Source organism: Hemitrygon akajei, chromosome 10, assembly GCF_048418815.1.
Source record: "Hemitrygon akajei chromosome 10, sHemAka1.3, whole genome shotgun sequence".
NCBI classification, from domain to species: Eukaryota; Metazoa; Chordata; class Chondrichthyes; order Myliobatiformes; family Dasyatidae; genus Hemitrygon; species Hemitrygon akajei.
The window spans coordinates 31215027-31233313 of record NC_133133.1 but is presented as its reverse complement, the minus strand read 5'-3'; the positions used below and the strand labels follow the sequence as shown (position 1 = coordinate 31233313).

General features: G+C 41.9%; 1 protein-coding gene across 3 annotated transcripts in view; it reads left to right on the top strand.

Annotated features, from left to right (window-relative positions):
* The window catches only part of LOC140734271 (pre-mRNA 3'-end-processing factor FIP1-like), a 51003-nt gene that overhangs the window by 4406 nt on the left and 28310 nt on the right, over window positions 1-18287 (top strand). For all 3 annotated transcript variants that reach the window (XM_073058010.1, XM_073058011.1, XM_073058009.1), the window contains exons 2-4: window positions 9452-9494; window positions 12299-12374; window positions 15597-15700. In XM_073058010.1, coding sequence (XP_072914111.1) covers window positions 9452-9494; window positions 12299-12374; window positions 15597-15700 — 223 coding nt within the window. The remainder of the gene's footprint in view (window positions 1-9451; window positions 9495-12298; window positions 12375-15596; window positions 15701-18287) is intronic.

Sequence of the window (18287 nt, the reverse complement as noted above, 5' to 3'; positions counted from 1 at the left end):
TGTAGCACTTGCTCCGCTTACAAGGATAAGTGCCAGGAGGGAGATCGGTGGGAAGGGATGGGGGGGACGAGTGGACAAGGGAGTCATGTAGGGAGCGATACCTGCGGAAAGCAGAAAGAGTGGGGGAGGGAAAGATGTGCTTGGTAGTGGGATCCCGTTGGAGGTGGCAGACATTACGGAGAATTATACGTTGGACCTGGAGGCTGGTGGGGTGGTAAGTGAGGACAAGGGGAACCCTATCCCGAGTGGGGTGGTGGGCAGATGGGGTGAGGGCAGATGTGCGGGAAATGGGAGAGATGCGTTTGAGAGCAGAGTTGATGGTGGAAGAAGGGAAGCCCCTTTGTTTAAAAAAGGAAGACATCTCCTTCGTCCTGGAATGAAAAGCTTCAACCCGAGAGCAGATGCGGCGGAGACAGAGGAATTGTGAGAAGGGGATAGCATTTTTGCAAGAGACAGGGTGGGAAGAGGAATAGTCCAGGTAGCTGTGAGAGTCTGTAGGCTTATAGTAGATATCAGTAGATAAGCCGTCTCCAGAGATGGAGACAGAAAGATCAAGAAAGGGGAGGGAGGTGTCGGAAATGGACCAGGTAAATTTGAGGGCAGGGTGAAAGTTGGAGGCAAAGTTAATGAAGTCAGTGAGCTCAGCATGCGTGCAGGAGGCAGCGCCAATGCAGTCGTCGATGTGAGGGAAAAGAGGGGGACGGATACCCGTATAGACTTGGAGCATGGACTGTTCCACAAAGCCAAAAAAAAGGCAGGCATAACTGGGACCCATGCAGATGCCCTTGGCTACACCCTTGGTTTGGAGGAAGAGCCAAAGGAGAAATTATTGAGAGTAAGAACTAATTCCGCTAGATGGAGGAGAGTGGTGGTAGAGGGGAATTGGTTAGGTCTGGAATCCAAAAAGAAGCGAAGAGCTTTGAGACCGCCCGGGTGGGGGATGGAGGTATATAGGGACTGGACGTCCATGGTGAAAATAAGGCGGTGGGGGCCAGGGAACTTAAAGTCATTGGAAAAAATTCAAAACGTGAGAAGTGTCACGAACATAGGTGGGAAGAGATTGAACAAGGGGGGATAAGACAGTGTCAAGGTATGCAGAAATGTGTTCGGTGGGGCAGAAGCAAGCTGAGACAATAGGTCTAACTGGACAGGTAGGTTTGTGGATCTTGGGTCTTTCCCTTCCCCCCCCCCCCCCCCCACCTGCTTTCTGCAGGGATCGCTCCCTGCGCAACTCCATTGTCCACTCATTCTCCCCCCCCCCAACCCCCATCCCTTCCCACCGATCTCCCTCCTGGCACTTATCCTTGTAAGCGGAACAAGTACTACACCTGCCCTTACAGTTCCTCCCTCACCACCATTCAGGGCCCCAGACAGTCCTTCCAGGTGAGGCGACACTTCACCTGTGAGTCGGCTGGTGTGGTATACTGCGTCCAGTGCTCCCGGTGTGGCCTTTTATATATTGGTGAGACCCGATGCAGACTGGGAGACCGTTTCACTGAACACCTACGCTCGATCTGCCAGAGAAAGCAGGATCTCCCAGTGGCCACACATTTTAATTCCACATCCCATTCCCATTCTGGTATGTCTATCCATGGCCTCCTCTACTGTCAAAATGAATCCAAACTCAGGTTGGAGGAACAACACTTTATATACCGGCTGGGTTGCCTCCAACCTGATGGCGTGAACATTGACTTCTCTAACTTCTGTTAATGCCCCTCCTCCCATTCTTACCCCATCCCTGACATATTTAGTTGTTTGTTTTTTTTCTCTCTCTCTGCCCATCACTCTGCCTGTTCTCCATCTCCCTCTGGTGCTCCCCACTCCCCCTTTCTTTCTCTCGAAGCCTCCCGTCCCATGATCCTTTCCCTTCTCCAGCTCTATCACTTTCGCCAATCACCTTTCCAGCTCTTAGCTTCATTCCACCCCCTCCGGTCTTCTCCTATCATTTCACATTTCCCCCTTCCCCCACTACTTGCAAATCTCTTACTATCTTTCCTTTCAGTTAGTCCTGACGAAGGGTCTCGGCCCGAAACGTCGACAGTTATAGATGCTTATAGATCTATAACCTGATATAAGATGCTATAGCATCCTTATAGATGCTGCCTGGCCTGCTGTGTTCCACCAGCATTTTGTGTGTTTGAATTTCCAGCATCTGCAGATTTCCTTGTGTTTGCACAATATTGCAGATGAGTTGGAAACAGAAACAGTCTCTGCAAGTCAAACAATATCTGTGGAGAGTGTTGGCGCACGGCCTAGTGGACAAGACATCAGACTAGTAACCTGAAGGTCACTGGTTCGAGCCTCAGCTGAGGCAGCGTGTTTGTGTCCTTGAGCAAGGCACTTAACAACACATTGCTCTGCGATGTCACCGGTGCCAAGCTGCATGGGTCCTAGTGCCCTTCCCTTGGACAACATCGGTGGCATGGAGAGGGGAAGGCCTGCAGCTTGGGCAACTGCCGGTCTCCCATACAACCCTGCCCAGGCCTGCGCCCTGGAAACTCCAGGCGCAGATCCATGGTCTCTCAAGACCGATGGATGCCACCACCATCTGTGGAGAAAGAAATAATGTTATCATTTCAGATTGATGGCCATTCATGTGTTTGGCGTAAGGAAAGGGGAAAGGGTGTGGAAAATGAAAGGGCGCTCTGAAAGAATGGAGTTCAAGAAGATTACATGTGGTGGTTCTGATTGAAGGTACATATTGAGGAAATTTAGTAAGAGACAAATTAAATCTAAAATACCAGACAAGGAGGGAAAAGAAAAATGCAGGAAATATGCGATACAAAATTGTAAGATCTTATTATCTGAAGTAATGAATTTGTTGTTGAGCAACACACATAAAATCCTGGAGAAACTCAGTAAGTCATGCAACATCAATGCAGGGAATAAACAGTTGACATCTCAAGTCCCTTCATCATGATTGGAAGGTGGGGGGGTGGTCAGAAGCCACAAAGAAAAGCTGGCTGGGTGGGGGGGGGGGGGGAGGAATACTGGCAAAGTTTGCGGGTGATATGAAGATAGGTGGAGAAGCAGGTAATGCTGAGAAAGCAATAGGATTGCCACAGGACTTGGACAGTTGGAAGAATGGGCAAAAAAAGTGGCAGATGGTATACAGTGTTAGGAAATGTATGATAATGCATTTTGGTAAAAGGAACAATAGTGCAGACTATTTTCTAAATGGGGGAGAAAATTTAAACATCAGAGGTGCAAAGGGACTTAGGAGTCCACATTTTAAACTTCTAGAAGGTTAATTTGCAGGTTGAGTCTGTGATAAGGAAGGTAAATGCAATGTTGGCATCTATTTCAAAGAGAATAGAATATAATAAAAATGCTGAAGCTTTATAAGACAGTAGTCAGGCTGCACTTGGGAGTATTTGGGCTCCTTATCTCAGAAAGGATGCACTTTCATTCGAGAGAATCCAGAGAAGGTTCACGAGAATGATTCCAGGAATGAAGGGGTTAAAATATGAGGAGCTTTGGGCCTGTACACACTGGAATATAGAAGAATGCATGGGGATCTCATTGAAACTACCGAATGTTAAAAGGACTAGATTAAGTGGATGTGGAGAGGATATTTCCTCTGGTGGGGGTATCCAGAACTAGAGGGCACAGCCTCAAAATGGAGAGGTAACCTTTTAGAACAGACGCAAGGAGGGATTTTTTTTAGCCAAAGAGTGGTGATTCTGTGGAGTGCTCTTCCACAGACTGCGGTGGAGGCCAAGTCCATGAGTGTATTTAAAGTAGAAGTTGATAGATTCCTGATTGGTCAAGGCATCACGGGATAAGGTGAGACGGCAGGTGTATGGGGTTGAATGGAATCTGGGATCATCTATGATGAAATGGCAGAGTGAACTCTAGATCTTAGGGTCTTGTGGTCTAAGCTGGCAGGTGTGGGTGAGAGCAGATGAGGAAGATGGTGGGTAGAGTGATGGGGGGAGGGGATTGGTGAAAGGTAGAAAGCTAAAGCAGATGAACACAGTGGACTATGGAAGAAAGGGAAGGAGGGGGGAAACCAGAGAGAAGTGATGAACAGATTAGGAAAAGAGAAGGGGTGAGAGGGTAACCAAAATGGGGAATGGAGAAAGAGAGGGAGTGAGGAAAAATTACTGGATATTAAAGAAATTGATGTTCATACCATCAACTTGGAAGCTGCCCAGATGGAATTTGAGATGTTGTTTTTCCATCCTGAGTTTGGCATTATCATGGCAGTAAAGGAGGCCATGAATAGACTCCTCACCTTCTCCTGGCCTGACTCTACTTCCCTTGTTTCCCTCCTTCCCTTTCTTCCGTGGTCCACTATTCTCTCCTATTGGATTCGTTCAGCCCTTTACCTCTTTCCCCTATCCCCTCCCACCTCCTTCCATCATTCCCCCTTCCCCCACACATCTTCCCCTCATCTGATCTCACCTTTCACCTGTTAGCAGGTACTCCTGCCCACACCCCCAAACTTATTCTGGTTTCTGACCTCTGCCTCTTCAGTCCTGGTGAAGGGTTTCAGATTGAAACGTCGACTTGTTTATTCACTTCCATGGATGCTGCCTGACTTGAGTCCCACAACCAATTATCTCACTTTAAGGTCTCTTTACCTCCAACATTTTGTGTGTGTTGCTCAAGATTTTCAGCATTAGGGTTAGGGACAGTGATCAGAACTAAAGTGGTAGAAAAATGGAAGTCCCGTGTGTTTGTTGTAGAGTCAGTGGTGGCAAAGAGTGGTCAACCAGTTATTTTTTGATATCTCCAGTGCAGAGGCTATTTGATCATACATTTTAAGCTGTATACTAAATTAAAAATATAAGCTAATCACCTGGAGTTAAAGGAAGTTATCTTTCCTTCCTGGTTCAAGTTGCTAAATATTGGGGCTGATTAGATGTTTGCATTAGTGGGAAAAAAATAGCACTCAGTAATGTGGAAACAGAATTTGAATTTTTGGTGTTTTGAAAAACTCTCACGATCTATTAAGAACTTGGTTTTTATTATTTACAATGAAATACTGTAATGTCAATGAAATACTGGGCTTGAATTTCCGGCATCTGCAGATTTCCTTGTGTTTGCATTTTGAAATATTAGCAAAATATTTTGCCTGAAATATTCTCCAAAGTGCAGTGTTTTGTGCACAGATTGCTGACCAGTTACGTTTTTCATGATGTAAACACTCTGTGGTACCTCCTATGCCTAGAAGTGGCCACTGAGCCTATGTTCATGTTCTTCTGCTGCTATAGCCCCTCCACTTCAGGGTTCAAAGTAAAACTTATTATCAGAGTGTGTGTGTATGTGTGTGTATATATATGTAACCACAAACAAACCTGAGATTCTTTTTCCTGCGGGCATACTCAGCAAATATAAATGAATAGCAATAAATAACAAGACCATGAAATAACAAGATAAAGAGTCCTTAAAGTGAGATAATTGGTTGTGGGAACACCAGAAATAGAATGAGTGCAGCAATCCCCATTTCTTCAAGAGCCTGATGGTTGTGGGGCAGTAACTGTTCTTGAACCTGGTGGTGTGAGTCCTGAGGCACTTGTACCTTCTACCTGATGGCAGCAGCGAGAAAAGAGCATGACGTGAGTGGTGAGGATCACAAACAAGTGAAAATCTGCAGATGCTGCTTTTCTACTACTAAATGCTTCATGTAGATGTGTTCAATGTTTAAGAAGGCTTTACCTGTGATATACTGGGCCAAATCCACTATCTTTTGTACGATTTTCCACTCAAAGGCATTGGTGTTCCCATACCAGGCCATAATGCAGCCAGTCAATACACTTTCCACCACACATCTATAGAAGTTGGTCAAGGTTTCTGATGACATGCAGTGCTGTCGTGCTTTCTTTGCAACTGTATTTATATGATGGGTCAAGGACAGGTCCTTTGAGATGGTGACACCCAGGAATATAATGTTACTGACCCTCTCCACCTCTGCTCCTCTGAGTACTGGCTCATGAACTTCTGGTTTCCCTCTCCTAAAGTCTACAACCAGTTCCGTGGCTGTGCTGACATTGAGTGAGAGGTTGTTGTGACAACACTCAGCCAAGTTTTCAGTCTCCCTCCCGTAAGCTGACTTATCACCACTTTTGATGCGCCCCGCAACTGTGGTGTCCTCAGTGAACTTGAATATGGTGTTGGAGCTGTACTTGGTCACACAGCCATTGGTGTAAAGCGAGTAGAGCAGGGGGCTAAGCACACATCCCTGAGGTGCACCTGTGCTGATGGGAGATTGTGGAGATGTTTTTGCCAATCCTAACCGGTCTGCATGTGAGGAAATACAGGATCCAATTGGACAAGGGATATCGAGGCCCTGGTCTTGGAGCTTACTGATTAGTTTTGAGGGAATGATGGTATTAAAAGCTGAGCTATAATCAATGAAGAGCATCCTGGTGTATGCATTTTTGCTGTCCAGATGTTCCGGGGTTGTGTGAAGAGCCAATGAGATGACATCTGCAGTAGGCAAATTGGAGTGGATTTGATGTGTGTTCAGAGATGCTCTTCTGTACGCCTGTGTTGTAACACATCGTTATTTGAGTTACAGTTGCTTTTCTGTCAGCTTGTTCCAGTCTGGCCATCCTCCTCTGACCTCTCTCATTATCAAAGTGATTTCCCACAGAATTGCTGCTCACTTGATGTTTGTGTTTTTCACACCATTCTCTGTAAACTCTCGAGACTTGTCCATAAAAATCCCAAGACAAAATCAGAGGATTCTGAGATACTCATACAACCCATCTGGCACCAACATCATTTCACAGCCAAGTCACTTGATTCAAAATTTCAAAATTCAAAGTAAATTTATTATCAAAGTACCTATGTACTTGTATGTTCTTGTAGGCATTCATAGTAGATTGTAATTGTAGTTCATTCATTGTACACTCTAGTATCAATTGTTTGGTGACAATAAAGTATTTGTATTTGTAGATTCAAAGAAGCACAATAGAATCAATGCAAAACTGCATACGGTGGACAGACAAATAAAACAATGTGCAAAAGGCAACAAGCTATGCAGATACGAAAAAGAATAATAATAAATAAGCAATAAACATTGAGAAGACAAGTTGTAGAGTCAATAGACTGGAATCAGTTCAGTGTTACCATGAGCAAAGCTATCCACTTTGGTTCAAGAGCCTTATGTCACATAAGATCATATTTCTTTCCCTTTTCTGATGTTTGGTTTGATCAACAACTGAATCTCTTGACCATGTCTATGTTTTTATGCATTGAATTGCTGCCACATGATTAACTGATTTGATATTTGTATTAATGAGCAGATAAATATGTGTACCTAATAGAGTGCAAACTGGGGGTAGGCATATAGAACATGCTCATTTTCATACCCAACTTAGGCTTTGGTGGATTGTTTTACAAAAATAAGACATCTTGAAAATCTTGTGGCAGGTCTGATTGAGTGTTTGGCCAATGACAGATGCTGGGGTTTTGCTGACAAGAGCAATCATGATAATGTAATTGAATTTTGGTCACTCTTATTGAAGATAATCATTGCCTGGCACATGTGAAACAATTTCATTGCAGGCCTTATTGTCCAAGGAGTTATAAATGGAATTGAGCATTGTGTAATTGTATGCTATATTACAGGAAGGATGTGATTGTGTTGGATTAGAGTGCTGGTAAGATTGACCAGGATTGGAGGATTTGAGATATAGGGAGAGATTGGATAGACTCACTTGTTTTTCCTGATCTGACCTGCCAGAAGTATATAAAATAGTAATAGAATTGAATTTACCATGTTATCAAAAACAAGAGGGCATTGGCTTAAAATAAAAGGAAGAAGTTTTAAAAGGGTTTTGTGGGAAATTATTTTTTATATATAAAAAAAATCAGAATGGTTGCTATCTGGAAGTTGCTGCCAGAGCTGGTGGTGGAATGAGATACATTCACTACATTTAAGAAATAGACCTGCATTTGAATGAACAAAGCATGAGGAAACAGTAGTTCAGCAGTTCCCAGGTTGTATTTTTTTTCATCTTATACTTTCAGTAACTTGGGCAAATCCATTTTGAGCTGTGAAGTGTAAGGTTACATGCAAGTAAGCAGCCAATAAGCAAGATCTTTGAGGCAGTCCATCTGGCAAATGCAGAGTGTAGTTATGACAGAACAAGACCAGCAGCTTGTTTCTGTAATAAGAGACCGAAGCAAAACGAAAAATAGAGAAGGAAAGAAGGTCAAAATAGATAGAGAAAAAGCAGGGAATGAAAAATAAGAAAATTTAAATATTTACATTTTAACAGCTTATTTTGTGAAGAAGAATTGGCACATGTAAAATGGTAGGCTTCGAGGTTGAAAGGGGTGCTTGTTATTCTAGGAACCTAAAGCTAATTTAAAAAGTTATTAACCTGATGAATTATAAACTTGCATTTTCCACAGCAAGCATAATTGACAATGAGTAATTGCAGCAACTTCATTGATTTTAGAGGAAAGTTCACAGTTAACAGATATTTTTACAAAGTTAGTGCACTGGCAAAAAAATCCTTTACTGGTTCTCAGTTCATGATTAATCTTTTCTTCACCACAAATAGCTTACTATTTACACAAATAGTTGAGTTTTCTATTAATTTTAGTTCAATTTACAGGTGATTTCTCGGATATCGTTGGTTGGCAAATATAGTGGAATGCTCTGTCACTCATCTCCCAATCCCCAACTCGGGCACTACGTCACCTATCATCTTTTATTGCTGCTGTTTCTCACTTATTTATACAACTGCCTGTTTTATTATAGTTGTGCCAGTAAGCATTATACTGTTTTGCATAAACATTCTGTCAACCTGTTAATCTTCAGACCGTGCCACTCAGGGACTTGTGCTGTTATTTTGTGACTGTACTGTACGTGTTGGATCATATGTGCTGTGTGTGATTATATGTACTTTATTTTATACCTTTACCACCAAGGACCGATGTTTTGTTTAGCTGTATACCTCTGAATGGTTGAATGACAATAAACTTGATGAACAGCACCAGATTGAGAGTATTTTTCTTAAGTGGCCACGTATTTGGAGGATCAGCCTCTGAGAAGTTCTTTGGAGTCTTCAGATTCTGTGAACGGTAGATGAACAGAGACATGCATTTCTGTCCATTTCTGCATTAGCCCCAAGAAGACTAAAGTTTCCTTTTATCAACCTCAAAGTCTGTAGCAGTTCTCTTATTCTTTACATGACTGTAATTAGGCTACTTTACAGAAAGAGTCAGAGGTCACCTGAGAGTTTTTTGAACCAACTTTGTACTGAATATTGCAATCCCCTTCACCTATCAGTTTAGTGTAATTGAGAAACAATTGACATTTGGATTTCAACTGCAGTTCAAGTTTTGCGTTGTTACAATTTCAAAGCTGGTCAATTATACACCTAGTTACAATCTGAAGATTGCACTTTGTCACAGTGTTGTTATTTTTCCAAAATTATTACATTTTAAATAATTTGTTTGCTGAGTTACGCCACTTTTTTACTTACAGATGAAAATCCGGGTAAACAAGAAGAGGTTGCTTTGGTTGATGGGTAAGAATCTCAATTTTAATATACAATATTCCACTGGGTGGTTTGTATTCCTTTTGTTCGGAACCTGAATGTTGTTTCTCAGTACAATGGAGCTGTCATTCCTAAATATTAACCATTCACTTGAAACCTTTTAATTGATTCCTTGTGCTTTTTTTTATCAGCACTGTATTTTTGGACATGTTTTATTAAACAATTTATCTTTTCAGATACGATCAATGTCTTAGCATGAAACACTATTTCAATCTGCTTAAGTCTTTTCTCTGTGGCTCTATGTATAAGGTATTTTTTTTGTTACAGAAATTATTCTCCCATGGCCATCTAGCTCTAATCTTCAATACCCATGATGCTTTGACACTTAACTAAGTGGCCTATAAGTCGGATGTTCTCTAACTTTTCTGAATCTTGATAAGGTTATATTTTTAAGTGTTTTTCAAATATTTACATACTGCTTAAGTTGTAGTTTTAAATACCAATCTAGGCAATGCACATTGATATTTTTTCTTTTTAAAAAGCATTGCTTGATATGACATGCTTCTTGTCCAGTTGTCATTGCCACAACTGCTATTGTTGCTGAACTCAGCAAAGCATTTTTTTTGGCATGAAATGAAAGAAAGTGGGTTATCAAATATGTATAGTATTGTTATTTGTGAATCTTAATATTTGTTTTGAGAAAGGTATTTAATTAACTACCTACTTGCACCATAAAAATACCTTCCCTTTTTTTTCCTTTTGCTCCCATTCTGTGAGGTGCAAACATGATGAATTTCTTGCTCATAGTATAATCTGACATGAAAAATTAGCAGGTTAAATAGAAGCAGTTTGATTTTTTTTCTGGAAAAAAAATTATTCTAATTCAATAGCGTTGCATGTAAAAATTCTACCAAGAAACATAACTGGCAAGTACGTTTTGTGCTTTATCGTTAGAGTTTGCAAGCCGTTTATCTTGACAAGGGAGCATGTTACAAATAATACTTCTGTTTATACTGATAATTTTCAAATCAACTGCAGCAGATTCCAGTTAATTGGGACACATTGGGACCAATTTATTTTGGCCCAATTAAGAAGCTTCCTCAATTAGCCTAAGCTTAATGGAAATAGGTAAAAAGTATATTTTTAAAATGGCAAACTAACAAATTGTGTATTCAAATGAAAAAAATGAACAAATGAAAAAGAACATTACCAATACTACTACAGTACTATAAAACTGTATTAGTTCACTAATACTTATCCACAGGGAATTCATCCACTGTACGCAATGATCAAAATCAGCACAGACACCTAGTGCGGATAATGGACTGCCTTCATACAATGCTATCGACAATTGCATCCTCTAAATCTTCATTTTCATTGTAACATTCTGGTATTTTTTTTTGACACCAGTCTCTTGCTCCAATTAAGTGGCACAGTATCCCAAATAAAGGGAGTCCTGGCAATTTTCTCAATTTTTTTTTGTTCTTTAAGAGTTGTCCTAAATAAGCAGCTGCCCCGATGAACCGTTAGCCCAGTTAACTGGAATCCACTACATTAGAGAAAACACGGTAGGCAAATGACGTATGGACCCACATTATCTAGACTAACAAATAAAGCACAGATTCTTGTATCAAATATTACTATAACTGCTGGTTTCCAAGCAACGATTATAAAGGATTAACGCTAAATATAAAGAAAAGAATACAGTGACATAATTGAATTGACTTTATTTCTTAACATCCTTCACATACATGAGGAATAAAAATCTTTGTTCTGTCTCCATCTAAATGTGCAATCACAGTAATGTATAATTATAATAAATAGAAGAGTCAGTGTAATATATAGTACACTCAAGTCAGCATGAGTTCATCAGTCTGGTGGCCTGGTGGAAGAAGCTGTCCTGGAGCCTTTTGGTCCTGGCTTTTATGCTGTGGTACTGCTTCCTGGATGGTAGCAGCTGGAATAGATTGTGGTTGGAATGGCTTGGGTCCCCAATGATCCTTCAGGCCTTTTTTACACACCTATCCTTGTAAATGTCTTGAATCATGGGGGCAGAATGCTGCGATTAAGGAGGTGCAGTTCCCATACCAGGCAGTGATGCAACCAGTCAAGATGCTCTCAATTGTGCCTCTGTGGAAGGTTCTTAGGATTTGGGAGTCCATACCAAACTTCCTCAACCACCTGAGGTGAAAGAGGCGCTGTTGTGCCTTTTTCAGCACATAGCTGGTGTGTATAGACCACGTAAGGTGTTCGCTGATGTGGATGCTGAGGAACTTGAAGCTGTTTACCCTCTCAACTCCAGATCCATTCATGTCAATAGGGGTTAGCCCTTCTCCATTCCTCCTGTTATCCACAACCAGCTCCTTTGTTTTTGTGACTTTGAGGGAGAGATTGTTTTCATGACACCACTGTGTCAGAGAGATGACTTCATCCCTGTAGGCCACCTCGTTATTGTTTCAGATAAAGCCAATCAATGTAGTGTTGTCAGCAAATTTAGTTAGCAAATTGGAGCTGTGGGTGGCAATACAGTCATGGGTATACAGGGAGTAAAGGAGGGGACTCAGTACACAGCCATGAGGGGCTCCTGTATTGCGAGTCAGAGGGTTGGAGGTGAGGGAACCCACTCGTACAATCTACTGGCGATCTGACAGAAAGTCCAGGATCCAGCTACACAAGGCAGGGTCAAGGCCGAGGTCTCCAAACTTCTTGTCGAGCCTGGATGGAACTATGGTGTTATGCTTGAAATGACCTTTCAAGTGTGTCAAATGACTTCATCCTGAATGTTATATTTTGGTTAAATTTGGCTGCTCATTTTGATATATTTGTTTATGCAGGGGTGAAGACTCTGTAAAACCGCTGCAGGAAACATCACCTGAATTCAAAGTCAGCAACTTAGAAATGGCTGAAGGTGTAAGTTTTAGAATGGCATTTGCATCATTAGATTGCATTCCTTATTTAATTGGCTAAATTAAATACATTCCAATTAAAAGACTGAAATATTACAGTGTATAATTTTGCATTCCATGTAAGAGTTTTAAAAATATTATTGTATTATCCCAGTGAGTTGTAGGAGTAATTGAAAAGATTGCAATGAAAATTTTTGGCATTTTATACTTTAGTGCTGCCTTTGACACAGCTGCACTGATAAGACATTATTTTCTCCATTTTGCTGACAAGTGAGTGTAGAAATTGAAGAATGGGGTAGTTGATATTCATGTTCTTTATCTGGCAAACTGGTTATCAGCCTGAAAAAACAATTTCTGCTTTTACTGGTTGTGGATGGTCGGGCAGAGGTTCATAAATGAAGTGCTGTGAGTGAGCAAACAAGCGACCTCATGAAAGGTGGTCTGATGAGGATAACAGAAGTATTGTGTGCCAATATTAGTCTATTCAGATCCTTTTTACTGATATTTAATGTTGCCCGCGTTAGTAAGTTACTGTGAAAGAAAGCAACCAAGCAATATGTTTCTGAATATTAGGTCAATCTGCCATCAAAGTGATTGAGGGCTCCATAAGTGGGGGGAATAAAATCATCGATATTGGGTCGCAGTTTCATGAACTAGCATTTGAAGAAATTTTCCCAAAAGACAGATGTTCTGATTGTTTATGGATGATGGGGATAGCTGACGCTCGGTCCAAAACTAAAAGATGAGGGCATTTGTCGAGAAAGCAAAAAGCGGGGAAAATCAAGGTTGGAGACAGAGGAGCTGCAGTAGGAATAATTGTCAGTTATGTGACATGAGGTCGGGTGCTTTGGTTCACCGTGCCCATGCTGACTATATATTATCCATCTGCATCAGTCTCCTTAACCAGCACTTTATCCATAATGTTCTGTGATTTTGCAATTCAAATTCTCATCTAAATACTAAAATGTTACGTGAGCACCACCTCCTACCACACAAATAGGCAATGCATTGGACAGCACTAAATTTGACACTATTCACTATTTTCTTGATGGAAATTTGACTTTTAAGTATTTTAATTCCTTCATAACCAGCTGAGTAGCAATAAAAGCAATATATTAAAAACAACTCTGTTCTGCTCATTGGATTTCATGAATAAATGATTGATTTCACTAGGGAGAATGACAGGTCTACAGGGGCAGCAAAAGCCAACGATGGAAGGAAAAGGAATTTCATTGTTGTTTTCTTGCATGCAACCTTTATTCAATGGTCACCACAGAAAGTCTATGTCTGGAACTATTGGCTGAGATCAGTATTTTCTGTGAATAATTCCTGCTAAATATGAATACTATTGTTATTTGTGTAATCAGAAATGGAAAATTATTTGCTGAAAATAGTTTTTCATTGTTTCTCAACAATGTTGTGTAACCCATGTCAAAAGGGCTGTCCATGCTGTCACTATAATGTTTCCATTGCCAGCCAAATGATAGCTAGCTGAATTAATGTGCTACAACCACTTAGAAGTTGACTTGCTGGCTTTATTCGTGGCAAATTCTGCCAGCTGTTGCATTTCAGCAATTTCTTAAAATGTCAGTGTGCCAATGCGCTGCAGGATCCTTCCCCAACTAAATAAACCAAAGAAATTGATTGTACTTTAGGTACAACCACCAGCAGCAACAAATTGAATTGAGCACATGTACAGTGCTTAATTGAAAAAGTATTCAGCCCCCACAACTATTTATACATTTTACTGTCTCATTTTCTAAATTTAAAATATATTGAAGTAAGATATTTTGAGCTAATCTACAAAGCATTGTGCATCTTTCCAAAACTTGTCAACAACTAGAAAACAAAACTGTGAGGCTGAGAAAGTATTCATCCCCTTTGTAATTACTATGCTAACTTTCCTCAAGTGCAATACAAGTAATACCTTACCAACTCACCCAATTTATTGATGCATAAACTTGGAGGATTTGTTTTCAGTGAATTCATCAGAATAAACACCCCTTTTCTCTGAGATCCAACAGTATGGTAGATTTTCAACAGACCAAACCAAAATGAAGCCAAAAGAGCATTCAAGGAAGGTCAGAAAAGTGGTAATAGAGAAGCACAAATCTGGGGAAGACTACAAGACCATCTCAAAGGCTCTGAACATACCTCGGAGCTCACTGAAATCCATTGTGAAACCACAACCATGTTGTCTATGTCACACCTCCTCTCTTAAACCTATTCACTGGTGTAAGAGGCTACTGTGATGCCAACAGTCTCTCTGAGTGAGCTGCAGGAGTCATTGGCTGCAATTGGAGATGAAGCACATTACCCCACAATCTCTAAGACCTTGTACAAATGGGTATTTATGGCAGTGGCAAGGAAGAAGCACTGGCTTAAAACACTTACCTGTAAAGACTTTGCAAAGCATCACTTAGAAGATACTGTAAAGATGTGGAAGAAAGTCTTGTGGCCAGATGAGACTAAAGTAGAACACTAACATCATCCCTATGTAAAGTATGGTGGAAGTAGCTTTATGCAACAGGGACTGGAAATCTGGTCAGGATTGATGGGAAGATGAATGATCCTAAAAAAACTTCCTAGCAGAGGCTAGCAGGATTTTAAAACTGGGGAGGAAGTTAATCTACCAGCAGGACAATAACCCAAAGCACACTGCCAGAGTGACAATGGAGTGGCTTCAAATGAAGAAAGCTGATGTCCTTGAGCAGACCAGTCAGAGTTCTGACCTCAGGATTGCTGTCCACCGCCACTCCCCAACTAACCTATTGTACCTTGAGCAATTTTGCAAGGAGGACTGTGCAAATCTTCCTGCCTCACATTGTGCAAAGCTAATAGTGATTTATTCAAAAAAGACTGCTGGCTGTGATAGCTGCAAGTTATGGTTGATCTGAGTACTGAGCAAAAGGGGATGAATACTGTTGAACTGCTGACATTTCAGATTTTGACATTTTAGTTTTTCATGCTTTACAATTTTCCATTTTTTGGGCTCTAATGTGAAAAAGGAGCACACAATTCACAAATAAAAATTCTCAATTAAATTAATCAGAATTAATTAACCTGTTTGTAATACTCATTTATGTGAACAAATGATTAGGGGCTGAATACTTTTACAAGGCATTGGATCTCACTTCGAGAAGCAAATTAAGATATTTATTTCCTTACTTGCATCAAGAGGATACTAGTACACTTATGATTGTAAAAGATTTTTTTATGTTTTTAGGTGTCACAAAATGGTGGTGATGAGGACGACAGTGATAGTGACAGCGATGATGATGATGTGAAGGTCACCATTGGCAACATTAAAACGGGTGCACCACAGTATATGTGAGTTGGCATGATTTCAATTAAGTAAATACTTTTTATTTTATTGAAGTTAGTAAAGTAACATAAATAGTGGTTTTGGAAATAACATTACTGCTACATACTGTACAGCACAGGTACAGTCCCTTCGGCCCACAATGTTGTACCAAACCAATTAAATCAGTAATCAAATGGCCAATTAAACGAATCTTTTCTGCTGCACAATGTCCATATCCTTCCATTTTCCTCACATTCATGTGCCTATCCAAGTATCTCTTAAAAGTCCCAAATGTATCTGCCTCTGCCACCACCCCGGGCAGTGCATTCTAGTCACCCACCACTCAGTGTGTGTATAAATAAAAAGTGCCACACCCCCATCTCCTTGCAACTTGTCCCCTATGCCTTCTGGTATTAGGAATTTTAAACCTGGGAAAAGATGCTGTCTGTCTAATCTATCTATGCCCCTCTAATCTTATAAACCTCTATCAGATCTTCCCTCAGTATCTGCTCTTGAGGAAACAACAGAAGTTTATCCAGCCTCTTGTCATCATGCATACCCTCTAATCCAGGCGGCATCCTTGTAGGCCTCTTCTGCTCCCTCTCCAAAACCTTGACATCCTATGATGGGGTGGCCAGAACTCAATGCAATGTTCGCAGTTCGCGGCTGAACCCATTACCCACCTACGGGTCGTAGGGGCACTTTCACGTGTCTTGGGCTAGTGAGACCTGGCAGCACCCATCCCTCTTCAGGCCAGACCACAGACAATGTCCTACAGCTCGGTGGCTCTCCCTGGTCTTGAACACAGGGCCGGTGTAGTTCTGCGAAGGACTCATTCAACAACGAGGCCTTTGCCCAGTGGTGCTGTGTTAACATATTCTCTCATGTCTTTTAGCCCGCCGGCTGAAGTGGTGTACAAGGGTGTGTCACTTGGGGGCAGACATGTGAGATTTAGGAGATGAATGAGGACCAGTGATGCCTGTCCACCCTACTGGATAGAGCAGTGGTCCCCAACCACCGGGCCGCAAAGCATGTGCTACTGGGCCACGAGGGAACGATATGATTTGGTGATATGAAACGATATGAGTCAGCTGCACCTTTCCTCATTCCCTGTCACGCCCACTGTTGAACTTGAACACATGCGAAGTCATTACCCACACGAGGTCATCAGTCGCCTAAACGCAGTGATACCCTCACGCCAGGGATCACTGGTTAGCTTCGGGTAACTGGCCGCCTTACGCGGCTGGTGGGAAGAGCCGTTGCTACTGGCCTGGAGTGCGGGTGGATGGGCGCTGCCTCTAAACCTGTTTAGCACACCGAATGTTTGTGGGGAACCCGATGCCAAAATATTCACAGACCTCATTTGAGCTCAGGGTTTCGTAAGTAGCAGAGCAGCTACCTCGCTGCGATCTACTGAAAGTCATCCCTCGAGCCAAACTTTTGTCGGCCAATAGATCCTACTTACCTACAAGGGGGGCGGGCACGCACCCTGTTGCACTCCTTGCTCGGTCGGTTGCTCTCTCCAGACTGTGACCACCGCGGCCCCGGCACAGGGACCTCCGGCCCTTACCTTGTCCTCTCACCCCACCCACGACCAGCTGCACCTGCCCAAGGCGTCTGGTGGCGGACGGGTGGGAGGCTGGAGTTCGGGCCCGGGGACTTTCTATTGAGGCAATGAAGCCCTCAAAACTGCTTCAGTACCTTGAGTTCAAGCACCCTGCACTTAAAGACAAACCCGTTGAGATTTTTGAGCGGAAAATACGTGAGCAAGCGGGACAGAAGCTAAGTGCTGAGAGCCACATAAACTAAATTGCGGAATAGACTGGACATAAGGAACCTGCTTCGAGTATCGCTGTATTCCCATCATGTTTAACACCCCCCTCCCCACCCTCCCACTGCAAGAATATTGTCAATATTTAACTGGTCCGCGGTGCAAAAAAGGTTGGTGACCCCTGAGATAGAGTGCAGCTGCCAGACATCAAAGGTATTACCTCTATCCAGAGTCCTCTACCCTACCTAGATACTCTAGATGCTGCCTAGAGTTTTACACAGCTACAGCATAATTTCCTGTCTTTTGTACTTAATGCCTCAACTAATGTAGACAAGGATGCCATATGCATTCTTAACCACCCTATCAACCTGTGTAGCCACTTCCAGGGAGCTATGAACTTGGACCCCAAGATCCCTCTGCTCATCAACACCTTTTAAGGCCCATAACAGTGTACTGTCTCTTTATATTTGGCCTACCATGGTGCAGGACTTCACATTTGGCTGGGCAATGCTCCATTTGACATTTTTCCGTCCATATACACAACTGCCAGGGGTGGGATGGAGTCAATATGATAGAGGCTCATAGACAAATGAATGCACATAAAATGAAAGGATATGGACATTGTGTAGACAGAAGGGATTCATTTACTTAGTTCAGCACAACATCGTGGGCTAAAGGGCCTTTTCCTGTGCTGCTGTGTCCTATGTTTTGTGTCCTGTGGTCCTTGAATAGTAGGAAAGAAGAGGAGTAGATTTTTGTATCTGCTGTTGCCGTAAGGAAGACTGTTGTAAGAAGGGGAATGTGTGTTGGCAGAGATGGAAGAAAAAATGATGAGGTTATGA